Source organism: Vanacampus margaritifer, chromosome 17 (genome assembly GCF_051991255.1).
Source record: "Vanacampus margaritifer isolate UIUO_Vmar chromosome 17, RoL_Vmar_1.0, whole genome shotgun sequence".
Lineage (NCBI taxonomy): Eukaryota > Metazoa > Chordata > Actinopteri > Syngnathiformes > Syngnathidae > Vanacampus > Vanacampus margaritifer.
The window spans coordinates 16,148,700-16,161,181 of NC_135448.1; the positions used below are offsets into that span (position 1 = coordinate 16,148,700).

At 37.6% G+C, this 12,482-nt stretch overlaps 3 protein-coding genes across 3 annotated transcripts; all 3 read left to right on the forward strand.

Moving 5' to 3' along the window:
* Positions 1 to 2,898: 2,898 nt before the first annotated feature.
* gjb9b (gap junction protein beta 9b) lies at positions 2,899 to 8,126 on the forward strand. The gene is made up of 3 exons (XM_077549234.1): positions 2,899 to 2,958; positions 5,502 to 5,953; positions 6,706 to 8,126. The coding sequence occupies exons 2-3, from the start codon at positions 5,564 to 5,566 to the stop codon at positions 7,171 to 7,173; spliced, it is 858 nt and encodes a 285-aa protein (XP_077405360.1). The 5' UTR covers positions 2,899 to 2,958; positions 5,502 to 5,563; the 3' UTR covers positions 7,174 to 8,126.
* Positions 8,127 to 8,325: 199 nt separating this feature from the next.
* On the forward strand, positions 8,326 to 10,758 carry pef1 (penta-EF-hand domain containing 1). The gene is made up of 5 exons (XM_077549235.1): positions 8,326 to 8,485; positions 9,153 to 9,357; positions 9,553 to 9,708; positions 9,781 to 9,924; positions 9,999 to 10,758. The coding sequence occupies exons 1-5, from the start codon at positions 8,399 to 8,401 to the stop codon at positions 10,226 to 10,228; spliced, it is 822 nt and encodes a 273-aa protein (XP_077405361.1). The 5' UTR covers positions 8,326 to 8,398; the 3' UTR covers positions 10,229 to 10,758.
* Positions 10,759 to 11,007: 249 nt separating this feature from the next.
* Positions 11,008 to 12,168, forward strand: smim12 (small integral membrane protein 12). Its single transcript, XM_077548917.1, has 2 exons — positions 11,008 to 11,160; positions 11,575 to 12,168. Exon 2 carries the CDS (start codon positions 11,597 to 11,599, stop codon positions 11,870 to 11,872), a length of 276 nt encoding a protein of 91 aa, XP_077405043.1. The 5' UTR covers positions 11,008 to 11,160; positions 11,575 to 11,596; the 3' UTR covers positions 11,873 to 12,168.
* Positions 12,169 to 12,482: the final 314 nt, after the last annotated feature.

The window sequence follows — 12,482 nt, forward strand, 5'->3', positions numbered from 1 at the left end:
CTTGACTTACCATAAGCCATAAATCAAATTCCCTGTATACTGTATTAGCATTCGAGTCCGTCCAATTTCATCACCGCAGTAGAATGCAACTACCAAAAGCTCTCAACAAAGCTTTGCCTCCTAAATGTGTCTGGCATGAACTATATTGAGTAAATTTTACTCTAAACTGAGTCTATTTGATCCCATGCTAAATAGAGTAAAATTTACACTTGGAAAAAAATGGAAAAAATAAAATTAAAAAAGTCACTCAAGGGTTGAGGAACAACTTTTTATTTACTTATTCATTTTACTCTTTCAAGTGTAAATTGTACTCTATTTAGAGTAGGAACTTTGAGTGAATCTTTTTTTTGTTTTGTATTTTTTTTTAATGTTTACTCTCTTCCAGATGTAAATTTTACTCTATTTAGAGTGGGAACTTTGAGTGAATCTTTTTTAAAAAAAAAAAAATATTGACGTTTCCTCTCTTCGAAGTGTCATTTTTTACTGTATTTAGAGTGGGGCTCTTGAGTGAATTTTTTTTAAAGTTTACTCTCTTCCAAGTGTAAATTTTACTCTATTTAGAGTGGTAACTTTGAGTGAATCTTTTTTTTTTTTGTGTATTTTTTTTAACGTTTTCTCTCTTCCAAGTGTAAATTTTACTCTATTTACAGTGGGAAATTTGAGTGAATCTTTTTTTATTTTTTTATTGACGTTTCCTCTCTTCCAAGTATAATTTTTACTGTATTTAGAGTGGGGCCCTTGAGCGAATTTTTTTTTAACGTTTACTCTCTTCCAAGTGTAAATTTTACTCTATTTAGAGTGGGAACTTTGAGTGAATCTTTTTTTTTTATTGTATTTTTTTAAAGTTTACTCTCTTCCAAGTGTTAATTTTACTCTATTTAGAGTGGGAACTTTGAGTGAATCTTTTTTTTTTTTATTGTATTTTTTTTAACGTTTTCTCTCTTCCAAGTGTAAATTTTACTCTATTTACAGTGGGAAATTTGAGTGAATCTTTTTTTATTTTTTTATTGACGTTTCCTCTCTTCCAAGTATAATTTTTACTGTATTTAGAGTGGGGCCCTTGAGCGAATTTTTTTTTAACGTTTACTCTCTTCCAAGTGTAAATTTTACTCTATTTAGAGTGGGAACTTTGAGTGAATCTTTTTTTTTTTATTGTATTTTTTTAAAGTTTACTCTCTTCCAAGTGTTAATTTTACTCTATTTAGAGTGGGAACTTTGAGTGAATCTTTTTTTTTTATTGTATTTTTTTTAACGTTTTCTCTCTTCCAAGTGTAAATTTTACTCTATTTACAGTGGGAAATTTGAGTGAATCTTTTTTTATTTTTTTATTGACGTTTCCTCTCTTCCAAGTATAATTTTTACTGTATTTAGAATGGGGCCCTTGAGCGAATTTTTTTTAACGTTTACTCTCTTCCAAGTGTTAATTTTACTCTATTTAAAGTGGGAACTTTGAGTGAATCTTTTTTTCTGTTTTTAAATTTACTCTCTCCCAAGCATAATGTTTTACTCTATTTCGAGAGGCACCCTTGAGTGAATCTTTTTTTTCCTTCTTCTTCTTATTTGACTCTTTTCCAAATGTCAAATTTAGAGCGTGACCAAACAGACTCCGTTTAGAGTAAAATGTACTATACCGAGTTTACGATGTATACTTTTAATGCTCAATACCTGTTTGACAATCAGACAGGTGCCATTGCTTCACTGGTCCTGCCATCTTTGGGTTCTTTCCCTGCATGTAGACTGCATGGACGAGATTTTCAACCTTTATTTACTGCATGTTTTTTTTCTGCAAGCAGAATGAAGGAGACTTATGTGTGCGGCTTGCCTGTTATGCCTCACGCTTAATATTAGGACAGGAAACACCACAAGCTATTTTGATCAATGGCGTTATGTTTGAGATTTATTTATATGGGTAGCATCAAAAGATAGAGCGGTAGTTATATCGGTTCTTTCTTCTTCTTTTTTTTAAGACGTGACTGAGTCCATTTTCAGTCAAATTTAAAGTCTTGAATCTGTGGATGATCCGGCTGCTTTTTTTTTTTTTTTCCTGGTCTGGGCAGTTCTTTCCTTTTTGCTGTGGACTATTTAATGGCCAACAATGGAACATTAGCGGCCTCTAGAGGCCTTTGATTGGTATAACTTTGTGCGGATGAATTTCTTCTGACTTTCAAGTGCAAAAATCCTATAAAACATTACACAGCAATTAAACACAGCGGCAACTTTACATGGACTTTGCATGGTTTTGTTTACATCATCTCAAATTCATGCAAATTCATGCAAATCAAGTATGAACGTTTTGAGGCTAGCACATTTTCAATGCGGTTCAAGTATAACTCCTAATTTTATTGTATGTGATAAAGTGGTATGCCTTTGAGTAAAGATTTTTTTTTATGACTTCTTAGGGATAAACTGACCACCCTCTCAGTTTATGATAATAAACTTTGTAGCATACTTTCCGCAGCGGCATTTATGGTCAAATGCATTTTTATTCCTTCACATTTCTTTCCCAGTGTTATTGCGCTAAACAAAATGGATGTATGCAATTCAACATAAAAGCTTTACTACCCAAATAAAATTGTTTGCTTTTGTCAAACACTGTAATTCAGACCAAAATAATTGCTCTGATTATTTCCTCTGTAGAGTCACATGATTGTGTGGAGTTTTGTTGTTATGCCTAAACCCCATTTGTTGCATTATATCACTCAAAAAAGCACTCCAGGCAGCATGCGACATTATTTTTGTAATTGTGCTGCATATAAAATACAAATTAGAATAATGAAAACGGTGTCAGGCACAGAATCAAAAATATATCTATTTTTTTTACTATAAACACAAGCATGCATAGTCCTAAAATAAGTTCACTCATAGATGGAAGCTCCGCCCATCGCATCATCACCGAGCGCCTTTAATAACAACCTGAAACCTGAACTTGTCATTTGCAAGGCTTCCCTGTCAAGTAAGGTAAGGGCGATGTTTACACTGTGCAATACAGCCTTTATACAGTATTTAGACTTCCTTGATGCCGACAGGAATTTACAATGTCTCTTTCTTGTATGTACAGTCAGTTAAAACAACTTTAAGAAAAGATGTATGGAATGTAATCGTCAGGTGCTTTTTGTTCTCCCTTTATTTGACATTATGCATGCAAATTATTTTTTTATTTTTTTTTAAAGGAGGCTAAAGACTCCAATTCAGAGAATTCTGTCTCACTCTAAAAAATGATTTACCAGTAATTACTTTTAATATTCTATCAATAAAAATGGTCATTACAATTAAAATAAGTTATACAGTACATTTCGCCAAATAAAGTACATAACTTGTTCTTATTGAGGCTTGTTGACCATAACCTTATGCTGCAGTTACTTGTTTCTTCAATTAAAAAAGAAAATTAATTTTTTTTTAAATGATCAATTTTCGCATATTTTATTTCAGTCAAGGGCGTGCTTTAGCCATTCAGAAAAAAAAAAAAAAAAAAGCCTGGCAAAGCAGACGTGAGACCGCACCTGTGTTGAGTCAACGACAACATGATCTAATAGAATAGAAAAGCAACTTGCCGGACCAGTATGGCAGGTCACTGAACAATCAATGTGGTGTGTGCGCTCATTTTACATAACAGCACTTAAGGCTTTTAAAAATCAAAAATAACATTCCAATTTTCCTCCTCGGTTGTTTTTGTGTTGCGAATGATCAAATTAGTGAAAAGGAAATTGTTAGGGTGTAGTGGTGGTTGCGGACCCAAATGCGGGGGAATCAGGGCAAGGAGGCAGAGGTGACGTTTAAAAAAAAAAGAAAAAAAAAAGGAATTGAATTAAACAAAACAAAAGCCAACTCCAAATGACAAACAATACAAGACGTGAAGCGGACAACAAGGCCCAAAAAAACAAACAAAAAACTGGCAGCATAACGGGAGGAAAACAACAATGCACACTAACGACAAAACAAGACACACCTGGGGCAAGACACAAGTGGCTGAGGGCACTGATTGGCTGGCACGAGGAAGGGCAGGATTACATTTAACAAACATAACACAACAGATCGCGACAGAAATTTTAAGAAACGGGACAAAATCAAACAGAACCCCAAACATGACAGAAATGTTGGCATAGTCATTTTCAGTAATAGGTGACGTTTTATTTTGAGTAATTACATCGGATCCTCCCTTGGAATTTCCCTCGTCCCAATTTTTACTTTCTATTTCAGCCAAACCCATTTTTGAAGTTAATAAATATAAGCACACTAAAGAAGACAGCTTCTATGCAAATGTCAATGCAAATGCAATGCAAATCATGCATAACTTTTGTTTTTTAGTGCATTCAACCTTAGACATCATCTGGTTTTACTCTCAGATTGAAATGTGCCACAAAATTGGAATGGTACCAAAGTATCTTGTATGTCAGAAAATTCGTGACAAGGACTCTTGGCACTGAAAAGCAGGAAACAGGAAAGTTTGCTGTAATCAACAATGTTATTTTGATCAACAAAGCAAGCAAGTTGGTTTCACTTCTATCTTTATGTTGGTGTTCCATGAAAAGGGCACGCCATCTTTCACAACAGCATTTAGCTGAATCGGCCAACTTAAAATGTTATCAAAGTTTGTTGCCTTGAAATCTTGACTTCACCCAATATTTTTTGCAGCGTAGACCAGGGGTGTCAAACATGCGGCCCTTGAGGACAGAACACAAACTGCAAGTGCTGCTGCTAATTTTGCCCACTGGAGGGTGCATTGAAATTCTGAAATTTGGCTTTTAGTCAGGATTGGATGCAAAAATGTTGTACTTATTACTGTTAAGAAATTTCAGATTACTCTGCAATAAAATGTAATAAATGGGAATGCTTTCAAAATGTACTTTTATTTGCACCAAAAAAAACATGATTTAAGCCTTTTTTCTTGATTATTTGTTTGTTTTATTGTCCAACCACATGTAATTATTTTCCATTATAAAGTCTGTCTGAATGGCTGTTGCCAATGAAGCTCCTTTAAACTCATTCCCTGCCAATGACGACTATAGACGTCAAAAAATAATTTTAACAATTTTTATCAGTAAAACATTTTTTTCCCACTTTTGTTAACAAGAGTTTGAAAACCTAGATTTTTTTTTATTGTATTAAAACAGATTTAAAATTTGTGACTTATCGTGAGTTAACTAGTGAAGTCATGCGATTAATTACGATTTACAATTTTTTTTTAAATAATCTTTGCTTTAAAAAAAAATTATTAAAAACATTCCATAAATTAGGGGCATCAGGCGATTAAAATTTGTAATCATAATTAATTGCATGACTTCACCAGTTAACTCACGATTTTTATATCTGTTCTAATATATCAAGTTATGATCAATTAAGGCCATTATGACAGAGGTGTGACTCAATCGAAACCATTGTATAATCCAGGAAAAAATAAATGTAGGTCGTCCATTTGAAACAAATGAAGCTGAAGTCTGAGCTTGCTAATGCTACGTTAGCTCAAGATGACTTATACTTCTCTTCTGTTTTCTCAACTCAAGCTTATCCTGTCAAGAACGTCATTCATTCATTCATCTAACGTCTGCCGACCAAGGCAATCGCCATGAACTGGTCGGCATTGGAAGTCCTCGTGAGCGGGGTCAACAAATACTCCACGGCGTTCGGCCGTGTCTGGCTCTCTATGGTTTTCGTCTTCCGGGTGTTGGTGTTCGTGGTGGCGGCTCAGCGAGTGTGGGGGGACGAGAGCAAGGACTTCGTCTGCAACACGGCCCAGCCCGGCTGCACCAACGTTTGCTACGACTCGGTCTTCCCCATCTCTCACATCCGCCTGTGGGCCCTTCAGCTCATCTTCATCACGTGTCCGTCCTTGATGGTGACATGTCACGTCAAATATCGCGAGAAGAGAGACCTCGAGTACACCACCTCGCACAAGGGGGCCCATCTATACGCCAACCCTGGGAAGAAACGTGGAGGTCTGTGGTGGACCTACTTGGTAAGGATGGCCGACGCAAAGGGTCCATTGAATGTACAAATAAATAAATGAATGAATAAACAAATAAATAAATAAATAAATAAATAAATAAATAAATAAATAAAAGTCCAAATAAAAACGGATACCAAAAATATAATTCAAAAATTAAATACAAAAGAATAATGGAAATGGAAATAAAACAAAATATTTCCATTAACAAAATAAAGAAAAGCACAAATAAAAAAAAATTAAAAAACAGATTCAACATATAAAAATAAATACAAAAATAAATGTATTTTTTGTTATTTATTGATTTATATTTAATTCTATTCATCTATATATATATTTATTTTATTTCCACATTTACCTTTATATTTATTTTTTATTATCTCATTTTTTATTTATTTTTGCTCTTATTTATATATATATATATATATATATATATATATATATAATTTGTTGTTTTTATTTCCATTTCTATTTTTGTATCGAATTTTTCGAATTTTATTTTTAATATCACTTTTTATTTTCACTTTAACCATATATTTATTCATTTATTTTGTCATTTTTTTATCTTAGCATTTATTTTTGCTTTTATTAATGTATTTATGGATATATATATTTTGCTGTTTTTATTTCCATTTATATTAATTTTTTTGTATTTCATTTTGGAATTATACTTTATATCAGTTTTTATTTATTTTTAATTTTGGCAGTTTTGGCCCTCCATACTTTGTACTGATTCTGATGTTCTGATCCTTGTTTTCAATTAGGTCAGCTTGATTTTAAAGACCACCTTTGATGCCGGCTTCCTGTACATCCTCTACTATATTTATGACGGCTTCGACATGCCCCGGGTGTCCAAGTGTTCCCTGGAACCCTGCCCCAACACGGTGGACTGCTTCATTTCCCGACCCACCGAGAAAAAAATCTTCACCCTCTTCATGGTGGTCTCCTCACTGGTCTGCATTTTGATGTGCACTTGCGAGATGATTTACTTCATCTCCAAGCGCGTCCTCAAACACAAAAGAAAGAAGAATGAAATGATATGGAGGGAATTTGCCGGCAATCATGAAATGACATCGCTGGCGGCGCCCAGGTCAAAGTTCAGGTCCAAAAGTTACCTCCCAATGGATCCCACCGCCTCGAACCACAACCTCAATAACGTGCAAGTTGAGGAAGTGGAAAAAGGACCTAGAAAATATTCACGACGTGAAAATGGCAAGGTGGAGAACATTTAAGGAGCTCTCAGACTCTGTCGACGGCAACTGTTGAAAAGTGTATAGATATTCATCGATTCAATGATGACTTGTAAATGAATGACTTTGTGCCTGAAGGCAGGATCTGTGCATCTAAGTACATATAAGCTGCACCGTCAATGACAATCTCAAATGAAAGTGTAAAGTGTGTCAAACATAATCACGTGTATGTCACAAGTAGAAGTGAAAGTCAGTGCTTTCTTTCACTTTTTATTCCTTATTGTTTGTTATTATGACTCTGATGTTTGTACTATTTAGTATTTAGCAAAGAAGCTCTAGAAATGTATATTTTCAAACTTTTTTTTTTGTACCACTCGTCTGCTTTGTGTTAACCATCTTGTAAGCTAAACGGGCTGTCAATTGTAGCGCTTTTCCACCTTTGTGGCACTTAAAGCACTTTCGGGGGCTCAGGATCTTGCTCAAAGACACTCCGGCATGGTCACATGGGGGTCAGGAGAAAACCCGTAGTTTCATTTTCACCCCATCTGGAAAATCTCCTTCAAGTAAAGGTCTGTGTGGAGACGACAGCCTTTGTGTGATTGTTGATTCTGTTGAAAACTTACACAGGTGTCAAATTCAAGTCCAGGAAGTAAAAGTCCTGCCACAGTTTGGCTTTAGCCGCAGGTACTTCCCGGGGAGCTCGTTTAATATTTGTTTCCGGAAAGTGCAAGTATACCGGAGTCGTTGGAGAAAACAAGCAAGCAACATCTACTGCCCCCTACTGTTCGATGAGAAAATATAATACCTGTATGTATTCAGGTTTGCTACTACCCATGCACATCTGTTCTGTTTCTTAAGACTGTTTTCTGCTGGGAAGGTAATTTAACTTTAATCAAAGTAATTGCTATTTAAGTAAGAATATAACATAATCAATTGTAGCTAATTATATGCTGTATACATTTATTGAGTGAACTATAAACCAGACTTGCAATGCTTCAAGTGTCACTTCTGTGCTTTGCTAGCTTTTTGGCTTGCACAAGTAGATAATGATGAAAAATAACTCTTTATATAAACCAAAAAAACTCAATGAAAGTTGCTTAGAAATCAAGTTAGACTTCATTGTGCATGAGTATCGACTTGTACGTCACGAGAGAAATGTCGTCATCACGCTGCCACTTTGACTGTCCAATCAAAATCGAGAAGGATGGGTGCGGTTTGATTGTCCAATCAAAATCTAGGACGATGGGCAGTTTAGACAGATGGTATAATGAACCAATCAGTGCCTCTCAGAGAGAGCAAGACCCACCTCTTGGTGAAAGGAAGTATTAAAAACATGAGTTACAACTACGGACAGGTACTGTATATTTTTATTGTTTTGTTGCGTGTGAAACAAAAGTTGTCTCACCTAGCATGTTTTTACTCTTACGCTTTAACATTTTACTTGCTTACATGTTGATTCCTTTACATTAAATGTTGTACTTTGTTAGCATGTTGTGGTAACCTACATTAATGTTCCGCTACGCGTCAGACAAACTACAGTCGAAGATTTGCGCTCAGTAGCCGCGTTTTATTTACTGTAAAAGTAGAATAAAGGGGAAATAAACAGAATATTGATAATGATGTCTATTATGTCGTATGTTGTTATAGAAATAAATGCAATACATTCGGCGCAGCATCATGTAATCCCTGCATTGGATTAATAGTGGATAAATGTCATTAATCCATCCATTTTCTATTTATGGACCCAATATCCGGGCATTTCTGCCATTTCCGCAATACAACGCACCATACAGGGTGAAAACAAATGGCATATTGGATTGTTTTTGCCTGTGACTAGCATACAAACCAGGAATTCAAATAATCCTCCCAAATCAAATCACAACGATCGAAAAAACAATGCAATGCTTTAAGACCGCCGTTTTGACCTGTGACACGAGCTCGGAATTGTCCATTTCTTTCTCTTTTACAAGCTGGCACTCTGTACTGGTGGAATGAGTCCCGTGAATTACGTCATGTTATAGGGCTATCCAGGAGCAGCAGGACATCCAGCTCCAAATGCCGCTGGTCCATATGCATCTGCACCTTCAGTTCCGTACGGCGGTGCAGCGGTTCCAACAAGAGGCTACTACGGCCAAGGTCAAGGGGGGCAGTACGGACCCGGACCAGGGGGTGCGGGTTACGGAGGACAACCTCATGGAGCACCTTATCGCCATCCTCCCCCTTCAGGTACTGCCGAGAGCTTCTTGCCGGCCCTTTGTTCATAACTCCTCTTTTCACGGCACCTGCGGTAAAATGACGGATGTGAAATGAGTGCCACGCTGACAGATTCACTTTGTACCCGCCAGCAGGATCAGACCGCTGAAGCCTATGTTTAAACCCGTCAGGTTTTAAACCCTTTCTTGGCCCTTGTTTTGTCTTTAGGCAACATCCCCCCTGGTGTCAACCCCGAGGCGTACCAGTGGTTCCAGAGCGTGGACACGGACCACAGCGGCTTCATCAACCTGAAGGAGCTCAAGCAGGCGCTGGTTAACTCCAACTGGTCCACTTTTAATGACGAGACTTGCCTCATGATGATCAGTGAGTGCTTGGCCAGCATTAAAAATATATCTACTGTTTATTTATATAAAATATACTTGAATTTTCTTTTAGACATGTTTGACAAGACAAGGTCAAGTCGTATGGATCTTTTCGGCTTCTCAGCACTCTGGGACTTCATGCAGAGGTGGAGGGCACTCTTTCAACAATATGACAGGGACCACTCGGGATCGATCAGTGGCGCAGAGCTCCACCACGGTAACCGTCTTAAGACCTCTAAGAAGCTGCACCACCCCTAGACATGTATCTCACCTCATCTTCTACCCCGTTAGCCCTGGCACAGATGGGCTACAATCTGAGTCCCCAGTTTTCCGAGTCGTTGGTGCGGCGCTTCAGCGTGCGTGCCGCGCGTCCCGGCATACAGTTGGATCGCTTCATCCAGGTGTGCACCCAGCTGCAAAGCATGACGCAGGTTTTCAGGGAGAAAGACACCAGCATGACGGGGAACATCCGCCTCAATTATGAGGACTTCCTCTCGGGGGCCATCACCAGGCTCATGTGAGCGTATTGTGTATGGTGGTCTGCATTTGACATATCAGCCAATATATCCTGTGACATGAAACCTAACCTACCAACTGAAAGTAGTAACTTTCGAAAATCATGTATTTAAGAAACTACTACTAACTACCCTTCCCTCATACACCGTCTACTAAATTCTGCAGTATTTTACATTAGTGAAAGATTTATATATTGATAGTGAAGTTGTTTACATAGATCAAAAAGACATACCACTTATGAATATTGTGTGATTGTAGGCTTTAGGGGGCCCTCACAACCCGCAAAATGTATTTTTGTACCTTCATACCACTGATTACCTACAATTCTAAAAATGTTGATCAAAACAGATTTCCAACAAACACACCCTCTGTCTGTTGTTTTACATTCCATAGAGGTTTATGTTCTAATAAGTGCCAACATTATGTCATTTAAATATTGATGTTTTCATTACTTTTTGTGTGTGTGTAATGAAAAACAATTGCACTTTCAAGGTACTTAAACAAACCTTGTAAAATAAATAAACTTCCCAAACTATTTTTGTGTTGTATTGTGTTTTAGTGCCCTCATTGTCGCTTTAATTTGCATTGTTTTGGTTCCCTTTTTAAACGTGTTCTCGCCCTGGCAGTGTATTATTCTAACCACTAGGTGGCCTAAAGACGAGCGAAACCAGTGTTACAACTGCTTGGTTAAAACGAAGAAGACTATTGGACCAATCAAGTGACAATCCGGAAGTGTAAACACACACTTAAACGTGTTCTCGCCTTGGCAGTGTATTATTCTAACCACTAGGTGACCTAAAGACGAGTGAAACCAGTGTTAAAACTGCTCGGTTAAAACGAAGAAGACTATTGGACCAATCAAGTGACAATCCGGAAGTGTAAACACACACTCGCATGTTACGTTGACCCACTGCGGCACCAGCGTGAAACGTTAAAGGTGAGTCAAATGACATAACTAATGTTTTGGAAAACAACATTTATAATAAAATAAGCAATAGTAGTCACTCGAGGGGCGTGCGTATGCAATATCCGGGGTAACGTTGACGAGTAATTGCAAGCTTACCTCACTACATTCTGTATTAAGGGCATTTGTTACACTGATGTATTTATCTTTAAATGTACTCAGGTAAAAGAAACACCAAGTCAACGAAATACTTGAAATGTACTTGACAAACCAAAACACAACACATTTTTAATTGAAAGAATGTATTTGTTTTGAAACACAAGGGGGAGCCACCTGTGAAGGAATGTAGTCCAGTACAATGTTCCAATTCTCAGTCAACTAAGGAAACTTAACATCAAATATTATGACAATTATGCTTTTTAATCTTTGTATTTTCCCCACCCCTAGGGATCCGACTACACGTGCAGCCATGTGGCCTATAGTCTGGACAGCCATGCGGACCTACGCCCCGTACGTCACCTTCCCCGTGGCCTTCGTGGTGGGAGCGGTGGGCTACCACCTGGAGTGGTTCGTCAAGGGGACGCCCAAACCTCGCGAGGAGGAGAAGAGCATTTTTGAACAGAGGGAGGAGAGGAAACTGCTGGAGCAAGCCGGGATGGACAGCACGCAGGTGCTCAGCCTCAAGGAGAAACTGGAGTTCACGCCCAAAGCGGCTCTGAACAGGAACCGGCCTGAAAAGAGCTAACGTCTTCGAGTACAGACGACATTATTCGTCACAACTTCCCGATCTTTTGTCCACACTATTTGTGCTCTTTGTCATTCTCTCTCCAATTGTGTCGCCAAAGACAATCATTTCTTGTGTGAATCATGAGGTTTGTGAAGTCAACCATCAGTATGAGAGATCTACGATGAAGATTAAGCTGCTTGGTCGTCTTATTGTGTGCAACAACTACACTTTCATTCTAGAAAGTTGTCCACTTTGAACAGTGGGCCATGTGTGTGTCATGTGAAAGGTGCTTGAATAAAGATTTAAGTGTCAAACTCTGGGCTCTTGGGAGGTCATCGTTCTGGCTGCGGCCTCATCTCGAGTGGAATGCATTCAAGTGAAGAACTTCCATCTTTTTACCTTTTACTAAATGTGTGTTGATTGGGTAAAAATAGGGATGTTAGATACAAGTACTGATGGCACTAGTACCCAAAAAGTTTGGATGCAGACTAAATTCAACTCTATAGAGCACTTTAAAACAACCACTGCTGTTTTTTATTATTCTTTTTTTTTAGAGTGGAACCCAGACCGCAGATAAAATGAAAACAGCAGAGGCCCCAGAATTGAACCCTGTAGAACACCATACCTT